Consider the following 15,780-nt stretch of genomic DNA (forward strand, 5'->3'; position numbering starts at 1 on the left):
CATTGCAGATGAGTTAAGTCATTTTGCGTGGCTGTATCATTAAGTATCTCGGTGGTTCTAACTGTATATATGTTAAATTGTTTAATTACATCCTGCGTGCTGCTACTGGTGGTTGGTGTGTTCCCACATGGATGGATGGATGATCAAAAAATAGAAACAGCGTAGCACGAGACCTTTGCGCCACCACGCGGTTCAGCGTCGCCTCGCCACTGAGGGCACACTGCGCATGCTCCCGCGACACATCCGGGCCGGTGCCTATCAATCGATCCGAGAGAGCAAGATGGCGGCGGACGGAGTGAGCGCGCAGCAGGATCGATCACCGAAAAACTCGATCGGGTTCGCTTTTCTCAACTGAGTCCAAAACACACACCCGACGGGCACCGCGTCCCAGGACCCGAGCCCGCGGCCGAGAGGAGACGACAAGGGGGTAATTGTCGTTTTGAGTGTTTCGCTAAGATGGCGCTTCCCCGGGGCTCCACGGCCGAGCGGGCGACGGAACGAACAAGGGACGGCGACGAGCTCGACTCCTCGAGCCGCCATCTTCTCCCTGCGTGACACGCACGTGAAGGCATGCTCAGTTAATCCCTGATAACAAAGCTGCAAGGATGGAGGCATTGTAATCGATGCGTTGCGCTGTCAACCGAGCGGTCTCAAAGTTTCAGATGAAACTAAAAAAAAACTGTTAACAATTAAATGTGTTGCGGCAAAAAAAATGTCAGCACATCGGTCGGCGTGTCGTTCCGGCTAGTGTCGCGCGTTTATTTGGCTAGCTAGCGTTGTTATTATGCCCATCGTGGGGGCGGACGCGTCGTGTTGTGGCGAGCGTCCGCTGCGTTTCCAAATGTTGCTTGACAACAGATAACTGTGATCCTGTCCTTCTGTCCTGGAGGTGGCCTGTAGGAAAACGAGCCCTTATACATGCACCTGCGAGTGTAGACAGCACCGACGATACAGCACAGAGCGGATCATTAACTATTATGTCAAATACATATTTGTTTGACAAGAGGTCTCAATTTATTGAGACGCACCTCAGCAAGTGAGATGATGGTGTGCAATGTAAAGTGCCTTGGTGTAACCCATGTACATACTCTTCGCATAATGATATCATTGTTACACAGTCATATTATTACATACAAGTAGGAATCATACATAGGGGATGAAGTCAAACGGTTTTCCTCAGACTTTTCAAAAAAAAAGTTGTCATTAACAGTAGGTCAACATGCCAGTTTGATAAAAGGATAGTGAGAAATTTTATTTAATTTCCGGGCTTATTACACAGAAATAATTTAAGAAAAAACAAATCATGTCAAAGGTGAGCGCCACTAGATGGATGGATAGATAGATAGATAGATAGATAGATAGATGGATAGATGGATGGATAGTTACTTTACTTATCCCAAGCTGGGAAATTCCGGTGTAACAGCAGCACGTTTCACAAAATATATACATTATATACACAAACAAATGTGAAAATATACAAATTGCAAGAATATAGATAATAAGAATAATGAATATAAAGAATTTACATGAATATTAACGGTGGAAATAGTGCATAGTGCACTACTAGTGCATAGTGAATGTCGTGCCGCAGTAAAGACAACCCTAATTTATGGGTTCACGTGGCGTTACCCACCATTTGAACTAGGGCTGCAACTGACGATTATTTTTCATAATCAATTAATCTGTCGATTATTTTCTTGATTAATCGATTTGTTGTTTGGTCCAAAAAATGTCATGAAATGGTGACAAATGTTGATCCTGTTGATTTGTTTTGTCCACACACCAAAGATATTCAGTTCACTGTCATAGAGAAACCAGCATATATTCATATTCAAGAAGCTGAAATCAGAGAATTTGGACTTTTTTTTCATAAAAACTACTAGAAACGATTTAATCGATTCTCAAAATAGTTGGCGATTAATTTTGTAATCAATTACTAATTGATTAATCGGTTAACTGTTGCAGCTCTAATTTGAACCTTCTTAAACCTCTCACTTGTCTTTGATCCACCAGTCCACCCTCCTCAGTCCGTCAGGGCGATGGAGTTCCCGTGGCACAGTGGGAAGGTTCTCGAGCAGCTGAATCGGCAGCGCAAGCAGGGTCTGCTGTGTGACTGCACCTTTGTGGTGGATGGGGTGGACTTCAAGGCCCACAAAGCTGTGCTGGCAGCCTGCAGCACCTACTTCCGCACCCTCTTCCTGGACCAGAACGATGTGGTGCATCTGGACATCAGCAATGCATCAGGTAGGTTCCAACCCTGGACGTGGATACACGCTTCTGCATTTATTTTGTGTTTTTTAATCTTCCAGTGCTCTGGTTTTGCATTCCATCTCAAACACTCTTGTGTAAATTATAACTGTACCCATCATCTCTACTGTCTATCCATCAGACCTATTGTTTTCCTGATTCTCTTTGCAGGTTTGGGTCAGGTGCTGGAGTTTATGTACACAGCCAAGCTGAGTTTAAGTCCGCAGAATGTAGAAGATGTGCTGGCTGTCGCCAACTTCCTCACAATGCAAGAAATTGTAAATGCCTGCTCTGCATACCAGTCAATGGCAAATCCAACTCCTTCCATCATAACGCTGGATTTTACTGTTGGTGAGTCCAGTCTTCACAGAGCTTTGTGGACTATTTAAATGCAGTCAATATTCAGGACAATTATTTTTTTCATAACGAATGCATCAACCCTCTGAACATTTCCAAGCCTGTACCAACAGTTGTTGCCCTCAATTTAATGATCTGTGCCCTCAATTTTACAAGGACTAAACCAGGTCAATAATAACACACTGGTGTTGAAAGGCATAACTGCAACTTTCACTTAAAAATGCATGAAGTATCCTTGTGTATGTAATGCTAGTGATCTGAGATGATGTATTTACACTCTTTCCTCAGTTGAACGCTAGTCTTTACAAATAGCTTTTTTCTCCTGCTCTATAATGAAGTAAGAAGTCAGAGGCCTGAACCTTAGGCATTCATATTGGTTGACTGGTGTTTTATTTAGCTGATATTAACCTTTTATTAAAGTTGACATCTCTTTGATATGACGCTCATTATACATTTTATGAATTCCACATTTTGTGCAGAGATGATTTTATGTGAAACTTGTTGTGATATCCAATAATTGTCTTCTATTATCTATCAAGAAGTAAAACCTCTTTCCCATTTTTTTTCCTTCAACACACCAGATGAAAAACCAGGTGAAAGTGAGCAGAGAGAGGTGCAGAAAAGTGTCGAAGAGCAGGTGGCATCACAAGCAGAGGAGATTCCTTCTTGCACTCCCACAGAAGATAAAGAGCCCGCACAAACTCAGGACAATTTAAAGGAAGAAACCTCTGCTCAAACTCAACAGGCTGCTGCTCAGCCCAACCCTGCATGTACCAACTCAGGCTGCGGACAGCCGCCTAAAGCCAGCCCCCCTTCTGTTCAAAAGAAGAAAGGAAGTACCGCACAAGTTGCACCCGGAATTCAGGTTGACCCCTCTGACACAGACTTCACACCTAGTAAGTAACTTAGTAACTACTGTGCTCTAGTATCTATCCCTTACAGTAAGCACTGCTTGTTACATTCAACAAACAAATGTTTTCTCTGTATTTTACAGAATCAAATCTAAAATCTGCCGGCAGCTCATCTTACATGAGCTCTCGAGGGAGACGAATCAGAAAACCTCTCCGACGAAACTTCCCACCTGGTGAGCAGGCTGCACAGGTTGGCTCTGCTGTATCAACCTAAAGAACTCCTCTGTCCCCGAGACTTTGAACTGCTTATGAAATGTGTTGAGTATCATTTTACAGTAACATTCAGGAGTTTCTAAGACAGAGTTTAAAAAAATAGTTTTTATAGCTAAAGCCATTTCTGGTCAAGATTCTAGACAGTATGTCAGTTTCAAGTGTTCTCTATGTACTTCCTCATAGAGAGCGACTCAGAGGACGAAGGCGCATCAAAGTCAAATCCAGAAGAGAAGGCGGTGGCGGAGCCGGCAGAGGCGCCTGAAGAACAAGAGGACGACATGGAGGTGACCGGTGATGGGGGAGCTGATGATGAAGATTGGGATGGAGAGGATGAGGAAGAGGGCGAAGACAGCCAGCAGGTTGACGGAGACGATTCCAGCAGCGAGAGAGACGGGATACTAACCCAGTCAGCATCGATGAGCAGCCGATCGGAGTCCAAGCCTTACAGCTCAATGACACACAAATGTGAGGTGAGAAATATCTGTCTTTATCCAGGAAGGATGAAATTTTACTTAGTACATTTAGAGTTTGTAAGCAGCCCCAGGTACATTTAGCTGTTTTGCCTGGTGCAGTCTATTGAGGCATTACACTTGATGTATCTGCATGTCGTGAAAAGTCTCTGAGCAAATGTTGGTTGTTTTTTGCATCTAAATTGCGACGGCAAAATGTTTGTCTCTACACTCTCAGTGACACTTTTTCTCCTCTCCAGGACTGCGGGAAGAAATTCACCCACACTGGTAATTTCAAGAGACACATGCGTATTCACACAGGAGAGAAGCCGTTCACCTGTCGGGACTGCAACAAGGCCTTCTCTGACCCGGCAGCCTGTAAAGCCCATGAGAAAACTCACAGGTGAGTTACTTATTTTATCCAGTGAGTTTTACCGTTCCACCTTTCTAAAGACACCTGGCTTCTGAGCTCTGTCAGATTTTGGTCTTACTCTGAGTTGCTGTCGCCTCCCAGCCCCCTGAAGCCGTACTGCTGCTCCACTTGCGGAAAGAGCTACCGTCAGATCAGCCTGCTCAACCTGCACCGCAAACGGCACACGGGTGAAGCGCGCTACAGCTGCGACGCGTGCGGCAAGCTCTTCACCACGTCCGGCAACCTGAAGCGGCACCAGTTGGTGCACAGTGGCGAGAAGCCGTATCACTGCGACTTCTGCGAGAAGAGCTTCTCCGACCCCACCGCCAAGATGCGACATTTAGAGACGCACGACACGGACAAGGGCAACAAGTGTCCACACTGTGAAAAACGCTTCAACCAGGTAACCGCACAGTTTCACCTGTCTTCGTTAAACACAGATTCTTCAGAAACAACTTTTCTAAAGCAGTACGACAAACGTGCTTTGATACCAGACCTTTCAGAAAAGTAAAAAAAAAAAATATATATATATTTTTAATTCTACTTTGGTAGTGCCATATATATATTATTTGCCGGCTGTATGTTAGAGACCAATTTACATTAAGTATGTGTATACCTCATTTGATTTTTTTTGGTTCTCTTCAGATGGGAAATCTGAAGGCTCACTTAAAAATCCATATTGCAGATGGGCCTCTTAAGTGCAAAGAATGTGGCAAACAGTTTACCACTTCAGGTAAGAAGAAAATATTATGTATTCTGTTAAATTTAGCTTTCCATCTGTTGTTCGATGACGATCACTAAATAACTGAGGAAGCTTGTAAAAAATTTGCTGAGGCTGAGATTTTTATTAAAAAATCAATAAATAGAAATTCTACCGATCAAGCCTAGTGGCATGTGGATCGCCCAGACCGTGAGGGGACAGTAAACTGAAATCAGAGAGACATACTTTAAAAATAGGATTTTATGTGTTGCTTAGTTTGTAGGCAAAACAGTAAATGTTCTACTTAGTATCAGTTGGTATCTTCAGAATAAACCAGGTTACAAATAATGTAATATAATGTAACAAAGTAGATACAGAAACGGCTGTTGTTGTGTATCTCTGAAACTTTGAATTTGAAAAAAATAGTTTAGTTTGGTTGATTGACAGTTCAAGGCCAGCTATGAATTAAACTTTACTGGTCATTAGGGATTTGTGAGGGGTGTAAGAAAATGGCTGAAATAAAAATCCATGTTTCAGCTTCTTTAATGTTTGCCGTTTTTCCTTTTTGTTATTCATATATCTCTGGGTTTCTGACTCTTATTTGAGAGATTAATTAATGATGACAAATAATTGTCAGTTTCCGTCCCACTGTGGTCACATGATGTCAGTTAAAGTTAGGAAGCTGCCATCATCTGTCACGAGAGCTACACTTCACTGTTCACACAAAACCCTGCTGTATGTGAGACAAATGCCTGATATGTGAGGTTTTATTGTGGGTAGGAAACTACAAGGGGATTCTTTGTCCTCAGTAACTTACATGTAGCACACTGTAACCTCTAACACACAAACTGAGCTGCAACTTTAAATTCTCTGATGCCGTATAAGCTACTGTACAATCAGGGCCTGACACAGGCCTTTCCAAATGTTGTAATATCAAAAGAATCAAAACTATTGCATTAAGAAAACTGTGACATGCATCGGTCAGATTGTATTTTTAGACCATTGTGTCTTGGACAATTCCTGCTTCCTTCAATTGGAGTGCACATCACCCAAGGGAAGTTGACTGGTGTAGTCGTTTCTTGCGCTCAACTGGTCTAACCTTTGTATCGTGGTGTCTGCTTTGTAGGGAATCTGAAGAGACACCTGCGGGTTCACAGTGGGGAGAAACCATACATCTGTGTTCACTGTCATAGAGCTTTCAGTGACCCTGGAGCTCTGCAGAGACATGAACGCATCCACACAGGTACTCCCAAGACATTCAGCAGACCGTGGAATGTGAAACTGCACGTTAATATTGAAACTTTTACATTATTATTGTAATCTACATCCGACCCAAGTGAGACAGTAATTCGTGGGTTACAGGAGAAAAGCCCTGTGTCTGTGTTATCTGCGGCAAAGCCTTCACCCAGGCCAGCTCCCTCATCGCTCATGTCCGCCAGCACACGGGAGAGAAGCCTTATGTGTGCGATCGTTGCGGCAAAAGGTCAGTTTGGCAGGAGAGCGCAGACAATGCGATGCAGTAGTAATAGGCTCATTTTTCAAGCTCTTTTGTACAATTGTACCATAGGAACATAACCTGAAGCTATCCATTATTGGTTAAAATCTTAATCTCTTTAAGCTATTGGTTAAAATTGGGAGCAGAAGGAAACAGGTTGTATGTATCAGTTTGACCTACAAGGTGGTGTTTTAAAAAGAAAATGTTTTGTTCAGTCTTCCATTAAACATTTTCTGCTGACATACTTAATAGACATACTTAACAGATCTCTCGTTGTGAACTGTCACTTTAAATGCGATGCCAGGGAATATACAGGTAGCTAGATATATCTCTATGTTTGTCTCTGGACAGGTTTGTGCAGTCCAGTCAACTGGCCAATCACATTCGCCACCACGACAATGTCCGCCCACACAAGTGCCAGATGTGCAACAAGGCATTTGTCAATGTGGGAGACCTTTCGAAGCACATCATCATACACACAGGTATGGATGAACATTTGTGCCATGTTATTATGGGGCTTCTGTGTAATTTCATCCTCAAGTCCTAAATCCTTTTTTTCTGTCCTGCTCTCTCAGGGGAGAAACCTTTCCTGTGCGATAAATGCGGCCGAGGGTTCAACCGGGTGGACAACCTGCGCTCGCACGTCAAGACCGTCCACCACGGCAAGGCTGGCATGAAGCGGCTGGTCGTGGCTTCAGGCAGCGCAGACGAGGGGGTTGATGGGTGCGCGGCCACAGCCAGCTCTGACAGCGAGATCAACATAGTTACCGTAACCACAGATGATATCGTCACCCTGGCAACGGAGGCCCTGGCGGGCAGTGCTGTTGCTCAATTAACAGGTCAGACAGCATCCTCATGGCAGAGTCCAGTGACTTTCAGGGAAATGTCTATATGCTGGCGAGAACCTAAGTAAATGTGTCAGATTCATCATCCTGTAGATGATAACAGAGGCATGAAAAAATAGGCAGCGATAAGTGTTTGCTTACCTTGAGTGGTGTGTCTGTCTACAGTCGTTCCAGTAGCTGCTTCAGTGTCTGCAGATGAGACCGAGGCTTTGAAAGCAGAAATCACCAAGGCAGTAGAGAAAGTGCAAGAAGCAGGTAAGACTTCAACTCAAACATGTATTTGAACAATTTCTTACTACTAAATAACACACAAACAAACAGCAAATATAATGGGCTTAGGAATGGTACTTTCATACAATAAATATGATAAAACTGTGTTAGTAACTAATGTTAGTAATGTATACGTATACATCCTTTTACCAGACACTTTTGAGTTAAATACATGTTATATAGACCGTTGCACATGTCTCAGGAATTCTAAAACGTAGTGGTTGTCATTAACACTTTTACTAACACATTTGATAGAAAGCTTGATAACAAAAATATTTTATGCACATACGCATTTAACAAATGAACGGTAGAAATATCACAGTGACCGACAGAACTCTCACTGAATCTGAAGCACACAAAAAGCTTCATCAGAGGCATGAATCCTCATTCGCTTGTTGTATAATATGATTAAGTCAGTGATTACTAATTGCAGTGACAACGATGCCTTTGCCAAATTCAAAGAAATCAATCTCTCCACCAGGTCAATTGAGTAGTTAGATGTTTGAATTAGTCTAAGTACTTTGACTTATATAAGCACTGCAGTGTGTTTTAAAAATGTTTGGAAGAGATATAGATTATTCCAGTAAATTAAAAACACATATGATACTTAATGTAATGTATGGCATTAAATCTGAAAAATTGCAATGGTAAAGATACAGGGACAGTTGCTATGGTAGCTTGTAACCAATTTAAATAGGATATTATACATTATACTGCAAAGTGTAGTTTAACTCTTACAAGGAAAAACAGCGTGAGGAATATGAATGGCTAACCTGTTTTATCAACCTCTTTTTATGTTCCCAGACCCCAACACCCAGATCTTATACGCTTGTGACTCGTGCGGTGATAAATTCTTGGATGCGAACTCCCTAGCCCAGCACGTACGCATACACACGGCTCAGGCCTTGGTCATGTTTCAGGCAGATTCAGACTTTTACCAGTACACTGCAGCCAATGCCGCTGAGGGGGAAACGGCCACAGCATGGCAATCCACGACCGAGCAGGTCATCGACGAAGGGGAAAATTGACCTGCCGTGACCAGGATGGAGAGGGAGAAGCGGGAATGAAGTGAAAGTCGGGCGAGATGTATGAAATATAATGTATGACAGAAATCTAATTTATACAGGAGGAAGAAGCACAAGAAATAAAGGGCGTTTATGAGGCCTCAGAGTTTGAGAATCATGCGATGTTAAGAGTCAACTTAAAAAACTTGATTTATAACATACCACACATTTTAAACTACTTTATCTTAAGATTCATGGCCATAAAGTTTTAATTCCAGCAAACCATATCCGATTCAGTGATTTGGTAAATATTGTTGAGAATTCTTTCAGAGATGGTTATACTATGTATAGTTTGTTTATTTTTTAAACTGAAATGCAGGATTGTGTATTATCATTTGTATAAAAGATAGATAGATCATAATTCAGTGCAGGCTTATATAAATTCAACATGTCTGCGTTTTATTTTTCCCTTTTACTCCATGTCCCACTGTCTATGTACATTTTCCTTTAACAGTCAATATTTTATTGTACTTAGCTGAAGCACATTATACAGAGAATATTTACATGGACACATAGGGGTACTTCATTTTCAGGCAAACACTGTAAATAATGTGCATGTGTAATATTTGTAGATTTGCTATGTGTCCTCGAAAAGTCTTGTCTTGAAAGATTAAAAGAAATATTTGTGGTGATGACAAACCGGTCGACAATTCTCAATTTTACTATGATGCAGGACCCCCCACCCCCCCTTTGTTGCATATTTATTGTTTATATTAACACCTACAAGATGCTCTATAAAATTTAGTAACAGGGTTAGACTCACCGGAAGTCATTCTCAGATCAATAAAGAATCATCACAGTCTGATCATCCTTGTGTCGTGCTGTTATTTTTGGTGTAGTTTCAGGAAATTCTTAATAGAAATACGAATTCAGAATAGCATTGAGTTTGGAATTGTGCTTGAAATTAGGAAAATTAGGATCTCAATACTAATGGCATAAAATAACTTGCACTACATATTGTTTATGCATTTATTTTTGTTTAAATAAGCATACACGAACATGCATGAGCATTTTACAAAAAATGGCACTTCAACCCAACTCACAGAAGTCAGAAATGCAGATGTTGTTTATCATCATTTGGTAAAATAAAATCACATTTGAGAGATTTCCGCGATTATCAGAAAACGTTCCTCCCATTGGCGGAGGGACAGTCGGGAGGATGACGCGTTCCTCTCTGTGATTGGCCGGATCCCGGGGTCAAAGTGTAGGCGACTGCTAACGCTGACGTCCGTCTTCTGCAGCAAAATGGCGTCGCTGACAGCAGCCGTGCAGACGAGCCGGTCCGGTTCTGCATCATCGTCCAAGCAACGGAGCGGGATGACGACCCAGAGGAGGTTTAGACTTTTGGACAACAAAACCCTCGTATTCCTTTCGCTAGCCTCCATGTTGCACTGTGCTCTGGCTGACGGAAAGACGCTGGTTCTGCTGGACAACCTCAACATCAGAGACACCCATTCAATGTTCTTCCGCAGTCTGGCAGGTTGGCACACGATTCAAGCTTCATATTCATATTTCAGAGCTGCTCTCCTCTATACTGTTACAGCTCCACAGTTTCACAGACGGTTCTCTGTAGCAGGGCATAACGGAGCCTTCTTGACTTGCGCTTCATGATACACATAAAAGATGCTAACGCTAGCTTAGCTGTGCTATTGTCGCTGTGTCTTGTCAAACTCCATTGAACCCTCTCGCAAATTAACACATGTGTAAGTAACTAATAATATCTTTCGTGCTACATTTGATTACGTTATAATGCAATGACATGTCATCAATTATTCATATTACATTTTAAGCCAAAGATAATAATGATAGCCTAAAGGGAGTCTGCAATAAGATTGTTAATAGGATTTTAACATAGTATCTATGAGTATCTCAAAGTGAATTGATGATTCACTTGTTAATGCATCTTCAGCTATTTCGACTAAAAGATTTTCAAGGAGATGTAAGTGGAAACTAGAGCTGCAACAGTTAATCGATTAGTCGATTAGTAATCGGTGACTAAATTAATCGCCAACTATTTTGATAATTGATAAATCAAATCAAGTAGTTCTCTGATTTCAGCTTCTTAAATGTGAATATTTTCTGGTTTCTTTTGCTCCTCTATGACAGTAAACTAAATGTCTTTGTTGTGTGGACAAAACAAAACATCATCTTGGGGTGTGGGAAACATTTTTCACCATTTTATGGACCAAACAACTAATCGATTAAACGAGAAAATAATCAACAAATTAATCGTTTAGGAAAATCAAAGTTAGTCGCAGCCCTAGTGGAAACTCACCCACCATTTTGGCAATAGAATCTGTCATTTGTGAGACTATCCTAAACTTGGGGACTAGTGGGAAAGTGGTTTAAGATGACAGGTAAAACACCAAAGACATGAATTTGAAGATGCAACTTTTTTTTGTTTTTTACATCGAGTGTGTCACTTGATACTTGTACTTCTCATCACTGACTGGATAACGCTGTTTTATTATCTGTCACATCTGTGTTTGCAAATTTACAGATTGAGAGTCACATTGCAGAGGTTCCCAATGTGTGTTTTAGTGCCGCCTCTCATGTACGTTTTGTTCTAAGATCGTGGCTTTGACCTGGCATTCAAGACGGCCGATGATCCCTCCCTGTCTTTGATCAAATATGGCCAGTTCCTGTATGACCATTTAATCATATTTGCTCCTTCGGTTGAAGGTAAGATATATATATATTTTTTACACTTAATTCAAAATGGGGTTTTCACCTTTATGGCTTGTTTGCCTAGTTAAACTAATTTGTAAATGCCCTTTTTCTTTTTTTCTGCAGACTTTGGAGGAAATATAAATGTGGAGACTATCACATCCTTCATCGATGGTGGAGGAAACGTCCTGGTTGCTGCCAGTTCAGATATTGGTCAGTTGCAGTGATTTTTGGTCCAGAATTTACATCATTTTCTGGAATATTGTTTTATTAATGATTTTCTCCTATTGCACAGGTGACCCGCTGAGGGAGCTGGGCAGTGAGTGTGGCATTGAGTTTGATGAGGAGAAGACGGCTGTCATTGACCATCACAACTTTGATGTGTCTGATCCCGGAGAGGTAAACAGAATTCTGTTTGAGTCAACAGAGGCCATAACTTTTGTTTCATTAATCCAGTCTTAAGAACTGACGTTTCACATTGTTGTTTACAAGTGATCCTTTTTTGTCTGCAGCACACGCTGATTGTTGCTGCCCCAGAAAACCTGCTGAAAGCTCCCACTATTGTTGGCAAACCCACCAACAAACCTGTTTTATTCAAGGGTGTTGGGTAAGCACAAGTTTATGCTAAATGCTTAATATACTGATTAGATTTCTTACAATAATAAATGATTGCCAATATTCAGGTGTTTATAAACAGTTAAATAATCAAAAGCTTATTTTTTACTTTTGGAAGCACCTCCCTACTTTTGATTTCATCTGTAGCAGACACTTGACAGAAAACAAATGCACTTGAATTTTCGCCTGTGTAGGAATTATTCAAAATCATTAGTAGTAATCACCACAATGCAAACCATATTAACATCTTTCTCCCTCTTTTCCTCCAGTATGGTGGCAGACCCAGAAAACCCTCTTGTCCTGGACATCCTTACTGGCTCCTCCACCTCTTATTCCTTTTTCCCTGACAGACCCATCTCTCAGGTAACATCACTGACATGTCATCATAACGCCGGATTGTGAATCAAGAATACGTTTATTCAGGGGGAAAAAAATGTATCCATGATAGTTTAATGACCCTGGCTTTGTCCTGAGCTGATTAGTATCACCTTATTTGCTGTAACTCTTATCATTACATCATGAGATAATGAAGTGAACTGAATGGACATTTCCCCATCTGTAGCTTTGGAAATGCAAGAATTGTTTAGGTTGAGTATCAGAAGTCATAGATTGCATTAGATTTTCCGTATTTAAAAAATGGACTACTGAAGACTCAAAAATCATTTACTTTATTTCTAACAATTAACTAATTTTTCTTCTCAAGTATCCCCATGCTGTTGGCAAGAACACCCTGCTGATCGCTGGCCTTCAAGCCCGGAACAATGCCAGAGTGGTTTTCAGCGGCTCACTCGACTTCTTCAGCGACTCCTTCTTCAACTCTGCTGTGCAGAAGGCCACACCCGGGTCCCCGAGGTGAGCCTCGCTGTTCATTCACATCCCTGTTGTTTCCTTCTTTGACATTACTACAGCTTCTAGTCACCAAATCAAAACTGGTGACATCCTGGTTAGTTTCAGTTGACTCGTCGTGCAAACAGGTTTTATGTTTTGAGTAATTCTTACTCAGTTCAGTTCCTTAACTGTCCATCAGTGGTGCCTCGAGCCTCTACTTTGATGCATTTTAAAACATTCCTTTCTGGTGAGAAATATCACCAGTTATGCATTCTTATGTTAATCCTCAGGCAAATTTGTAAAAGGAGCAAAGGTCGTCTTTAATACTCCTTGAAGTATTAAGTTATTACATCTAAAACCATGTGTAGTTAACATGTAATATATGAGACTGTAGTGACAGTTGGCGATTCTTTAATGCAGTCATGGTTGGTATAGAAAATATCAGCATTGACTGCTGATGGCTGATTTAAAAAACAAAATCAGTATTTTCAAATTTAGACTTTTGCATGTTTTAAACTGAAAAATCTCGAACAAAGAAGGATGGGGTGGAAATAGACTTATATCTTTCTACGACAAACAGTGGAACATTGATTAATTGATAAAAAAAAAGAAAGTTTTGTCTAGATTTCAGTCTACTGTGGTTAAAGCCCTCCTCTCCTTGTCTCGGTCTTTGTTAGGCACGAGCAAAATGGGAACATGGATCTGGCCGAGGCTCTGTCCCGTTGGGTGTTCAAGGAGGCCGGAGTCCTGAGGGTGGGAGCTGTTACCCATCATCCTGTGGGAGAGACAACTCCCCCTGCAGCATACACCATCACTGACCTGGTGGTGAGTTTAAAATTTTAGTGACCTTACCCTGCAGGTTTGCTGTAGTCTGAATGAGGAGCTGTGTATTTTTTTGTACTTGCATATATATCAATTGGTGTAAAACTTTCCCTCACAGGAGTTCAGCATTGTCATTGAGATGTTGTCCGAGGGCCGTTGGGTCCCGTTTGACGGAGATGATATTCAGCTCGAGTTTGTGAGGATCGATCCCTTCGTCAGGACTTACCTCAAGAAAAATGGTGTGGTGCTTTGCTCATAGAACATACTGTAAATTTATTGATTCATACAATATTTGCAGCCTGACTGTATTGAATCATGGTGATTTGGGGGATTGGAGTTGCGCATACCTCTACAGTCATTAACTGTTTCTTTTATATACTTTGCATCTAATCTAGGAGGCAAATACAGCGTCCAGTTCACGTTGCCCGATGTGTATGGAGTCTTCCAGTTCAAGGTGGACTACAACCGACTGGGATTCACACACCTCTACTCCTCCACCCAGGCAAGTTAATCAGGAAGTTCACCAACTCAACAGTGTGGTTAGATATGTGAAATCTCCATGCAAGTAAAGAGACAAATAGTGAATTCACATTTGTTAATTAAATGGAAATCACAAATGTAACATAATGACAACATTTTCTTATTATCTTGCCTTTTGCTAAGAGTCAGTGTAAGTTCTTGTTCCCCTTGTTGACAATATCCAAGGGCGTTGATCAGGAGCAACTGGACCAGGTTGTTCTCCCAGATGAGATGTGAAACGTCTTCAAAAGTCTACAAGCAAGTCCAGTTGCTCCAGATTCAACGCTCTTTGATAACTATGACCGGGATGAATGAGAATCTCCACAGACATCTTGTTGTTAAGGCATTCAACAACCATGCTCAAAGGGATGGTGGGCTAACTTCTACAATTGTTTCTTTACCGCAGGTATCAGTGCGTCCCCTGCAGCACACTCAGTACGAGCGCTTCATCCCCTCAGCCTTCCCATACTACGCCAGCGTCTTCTCCATGATGGCAGGTCTCTTTGTCTTCAGCATAGTCTTCCTGCACATGAAAGAGAAGGAGAAGTCAGACTAATGCAGAGAAACAACGGGGGAGGGAAAACGAGATTATAGATTTGAACTTGTGGTGTGAAGAGTTGAAATTGGATGTCTTGATGGCTTGAATCTTCACACAGAGACTTGGACTGCAGTCCACTGTAAAAATAAATAAATAAATACAGTTCTTGTTTGAATTTTGGAGCTTTCAACTTTCCGGGGTCAAGCGGACAATGGGGATCCTGAGTGTTTTTGGTGGGTTTTTTCTTTCTTTTTTTTTAACTCGCTCAAAGACCCATACATGTTCAGATGTCAGTGTTTGTATAATGTTGCTTTACATTTGATAAAATGATCTCAGTAGAGCACTTGCCTTGGAAAATAAATCCATGTTCGAATTTGGCCCACATTTTCTCAATCTGCACATGTTATCGTGGTAACTACATGCACTGAATATGCCAACTCTTTTTTTTGTTTGTTTTTGATAAAACTTTCAATGTGTTTCCAAAAAAATCTGGAGTCATCTTAATAAATAAATAAAAAATACTGACATTCCACTCAGTTCGAACCTCTGACATTATTGTGTGATTTTTAACAATTCATTGAAATTTGTGTTGTGGACAAAAGATTTGTATGCTGCACGTTGGGAATGATGAACATAATGTAGGTTATGGTGACGTACTGTCATGGAATCTGTTGTTGTATACCATGGAAATCAGTGAGTGAAAAGGCATGGCTTATACAGCATGTCTAAATTTAATCATGTAACTTATTCTGAGAAACTACTGGATAATGTGTCAATTTAATCTGCTTGTGACTGATTCGACAAGGTGCCCCGGTGTGAACCAATTCA

At 41.3% G+C, this 15,780-nt stretch overlaps 2 protein-coding genes across 3 annotated transcripts; both read left to right on the plus strand.

The window, feature by feature from the left end:
* The first annotated feature begins 256 nt into the window (after window positions 1-256).
* Window positions 257-9,768, plus strand: zbtb17 (zinc finger and BTB domain containing 17). 2 transcript variants are annotated; one of them, XM_035645349.2, is made up of 15 exons: window positions 257-427; window positions 2,014-2,244; window positions 2,419-2,598; window positions 3,186-3,500; window positions 3,599-3,688; window positions 3,912-4,198; window positions 4,438-4,580; window positions 4,692-4,992; window positions 5,235-5,322; window positions 6,416-6,532; window positions 6,652-6,772; window positions 7,136-7,266; window positions 7,360-7,623; window positions 7,795-7,884; window positions 8,704-9,768. In XM_035645349.2, exons 2-15 carry the CDS (start codon window positions 2,040-2,042, stop codon window positions 8,925-8,927), a joined length of 2,556 nt encoding a protein of 851 aa, XP_035501242.2. In that variant the 5' UTR covers window positions 257-427; window positions 2,014-2,039; the 3' UTR covers window positions 8,928-9,768. The 2 variants fall into 2 exon arrangements, with proteins under 2 accessions (XP_035501242.2, XP_035501241.2); XM_035645348.2 differs by lacking the exon at window positions 257-427 and adding an exon at window positions 441-568.
* Window positions 9,769-10,178: 410 nt separating this feature from the next.
* On the plus strand, window positions 10,179-15,484 carry ddost (dolichyl-diphosphooligosaccharide--protein glycosyltransferase subunit (non-catalytic)). The gene is made up of 11 exons (XM_035645776.2): window positions 10,179-10,443; window positions 11,535-11,645; window positions 11,757-11,843; window positions 11,926-12,029; window positions 12,143-12,237; window positions 12,515-12,608; window positions 12,949-13,097; window positions 13,751-13,898; window positions 14,014-14,134; window positions 14,291-14,397; window positions 14,821-15,484. Exons 1-11 carry the CDS (start codon window positions 10,209-10,211, stop codon window positions 14,968-14,970), a joined length of 1,401 nt encoding a protein of 466 aa, XP_035501669.1. The 5' UTR covers window positions 10,179-10,208; the 3' UTR covers window positions 14,971-15,484.
* The last annotated feature ends 296 nt before the right edge of the window (window positions 15,485-15,780 follow it).

The sequence above is a fragment of the Scophthalmus maximus genome, chromosome 3, assembly GCF_022379125.1.
Source record: "Scophthalmus maximus strain ysfricsl-2021 chromosome 3, ASM2237912v1, whole genome shotgun sequence".
Taxonomy (NCBI): Eukaryota; Metazoa; Chordata; class Actinopteri; order Pleuronectiformes; family Scophthalmidae; genus Scophthalmus; species Scophthalmus maximus.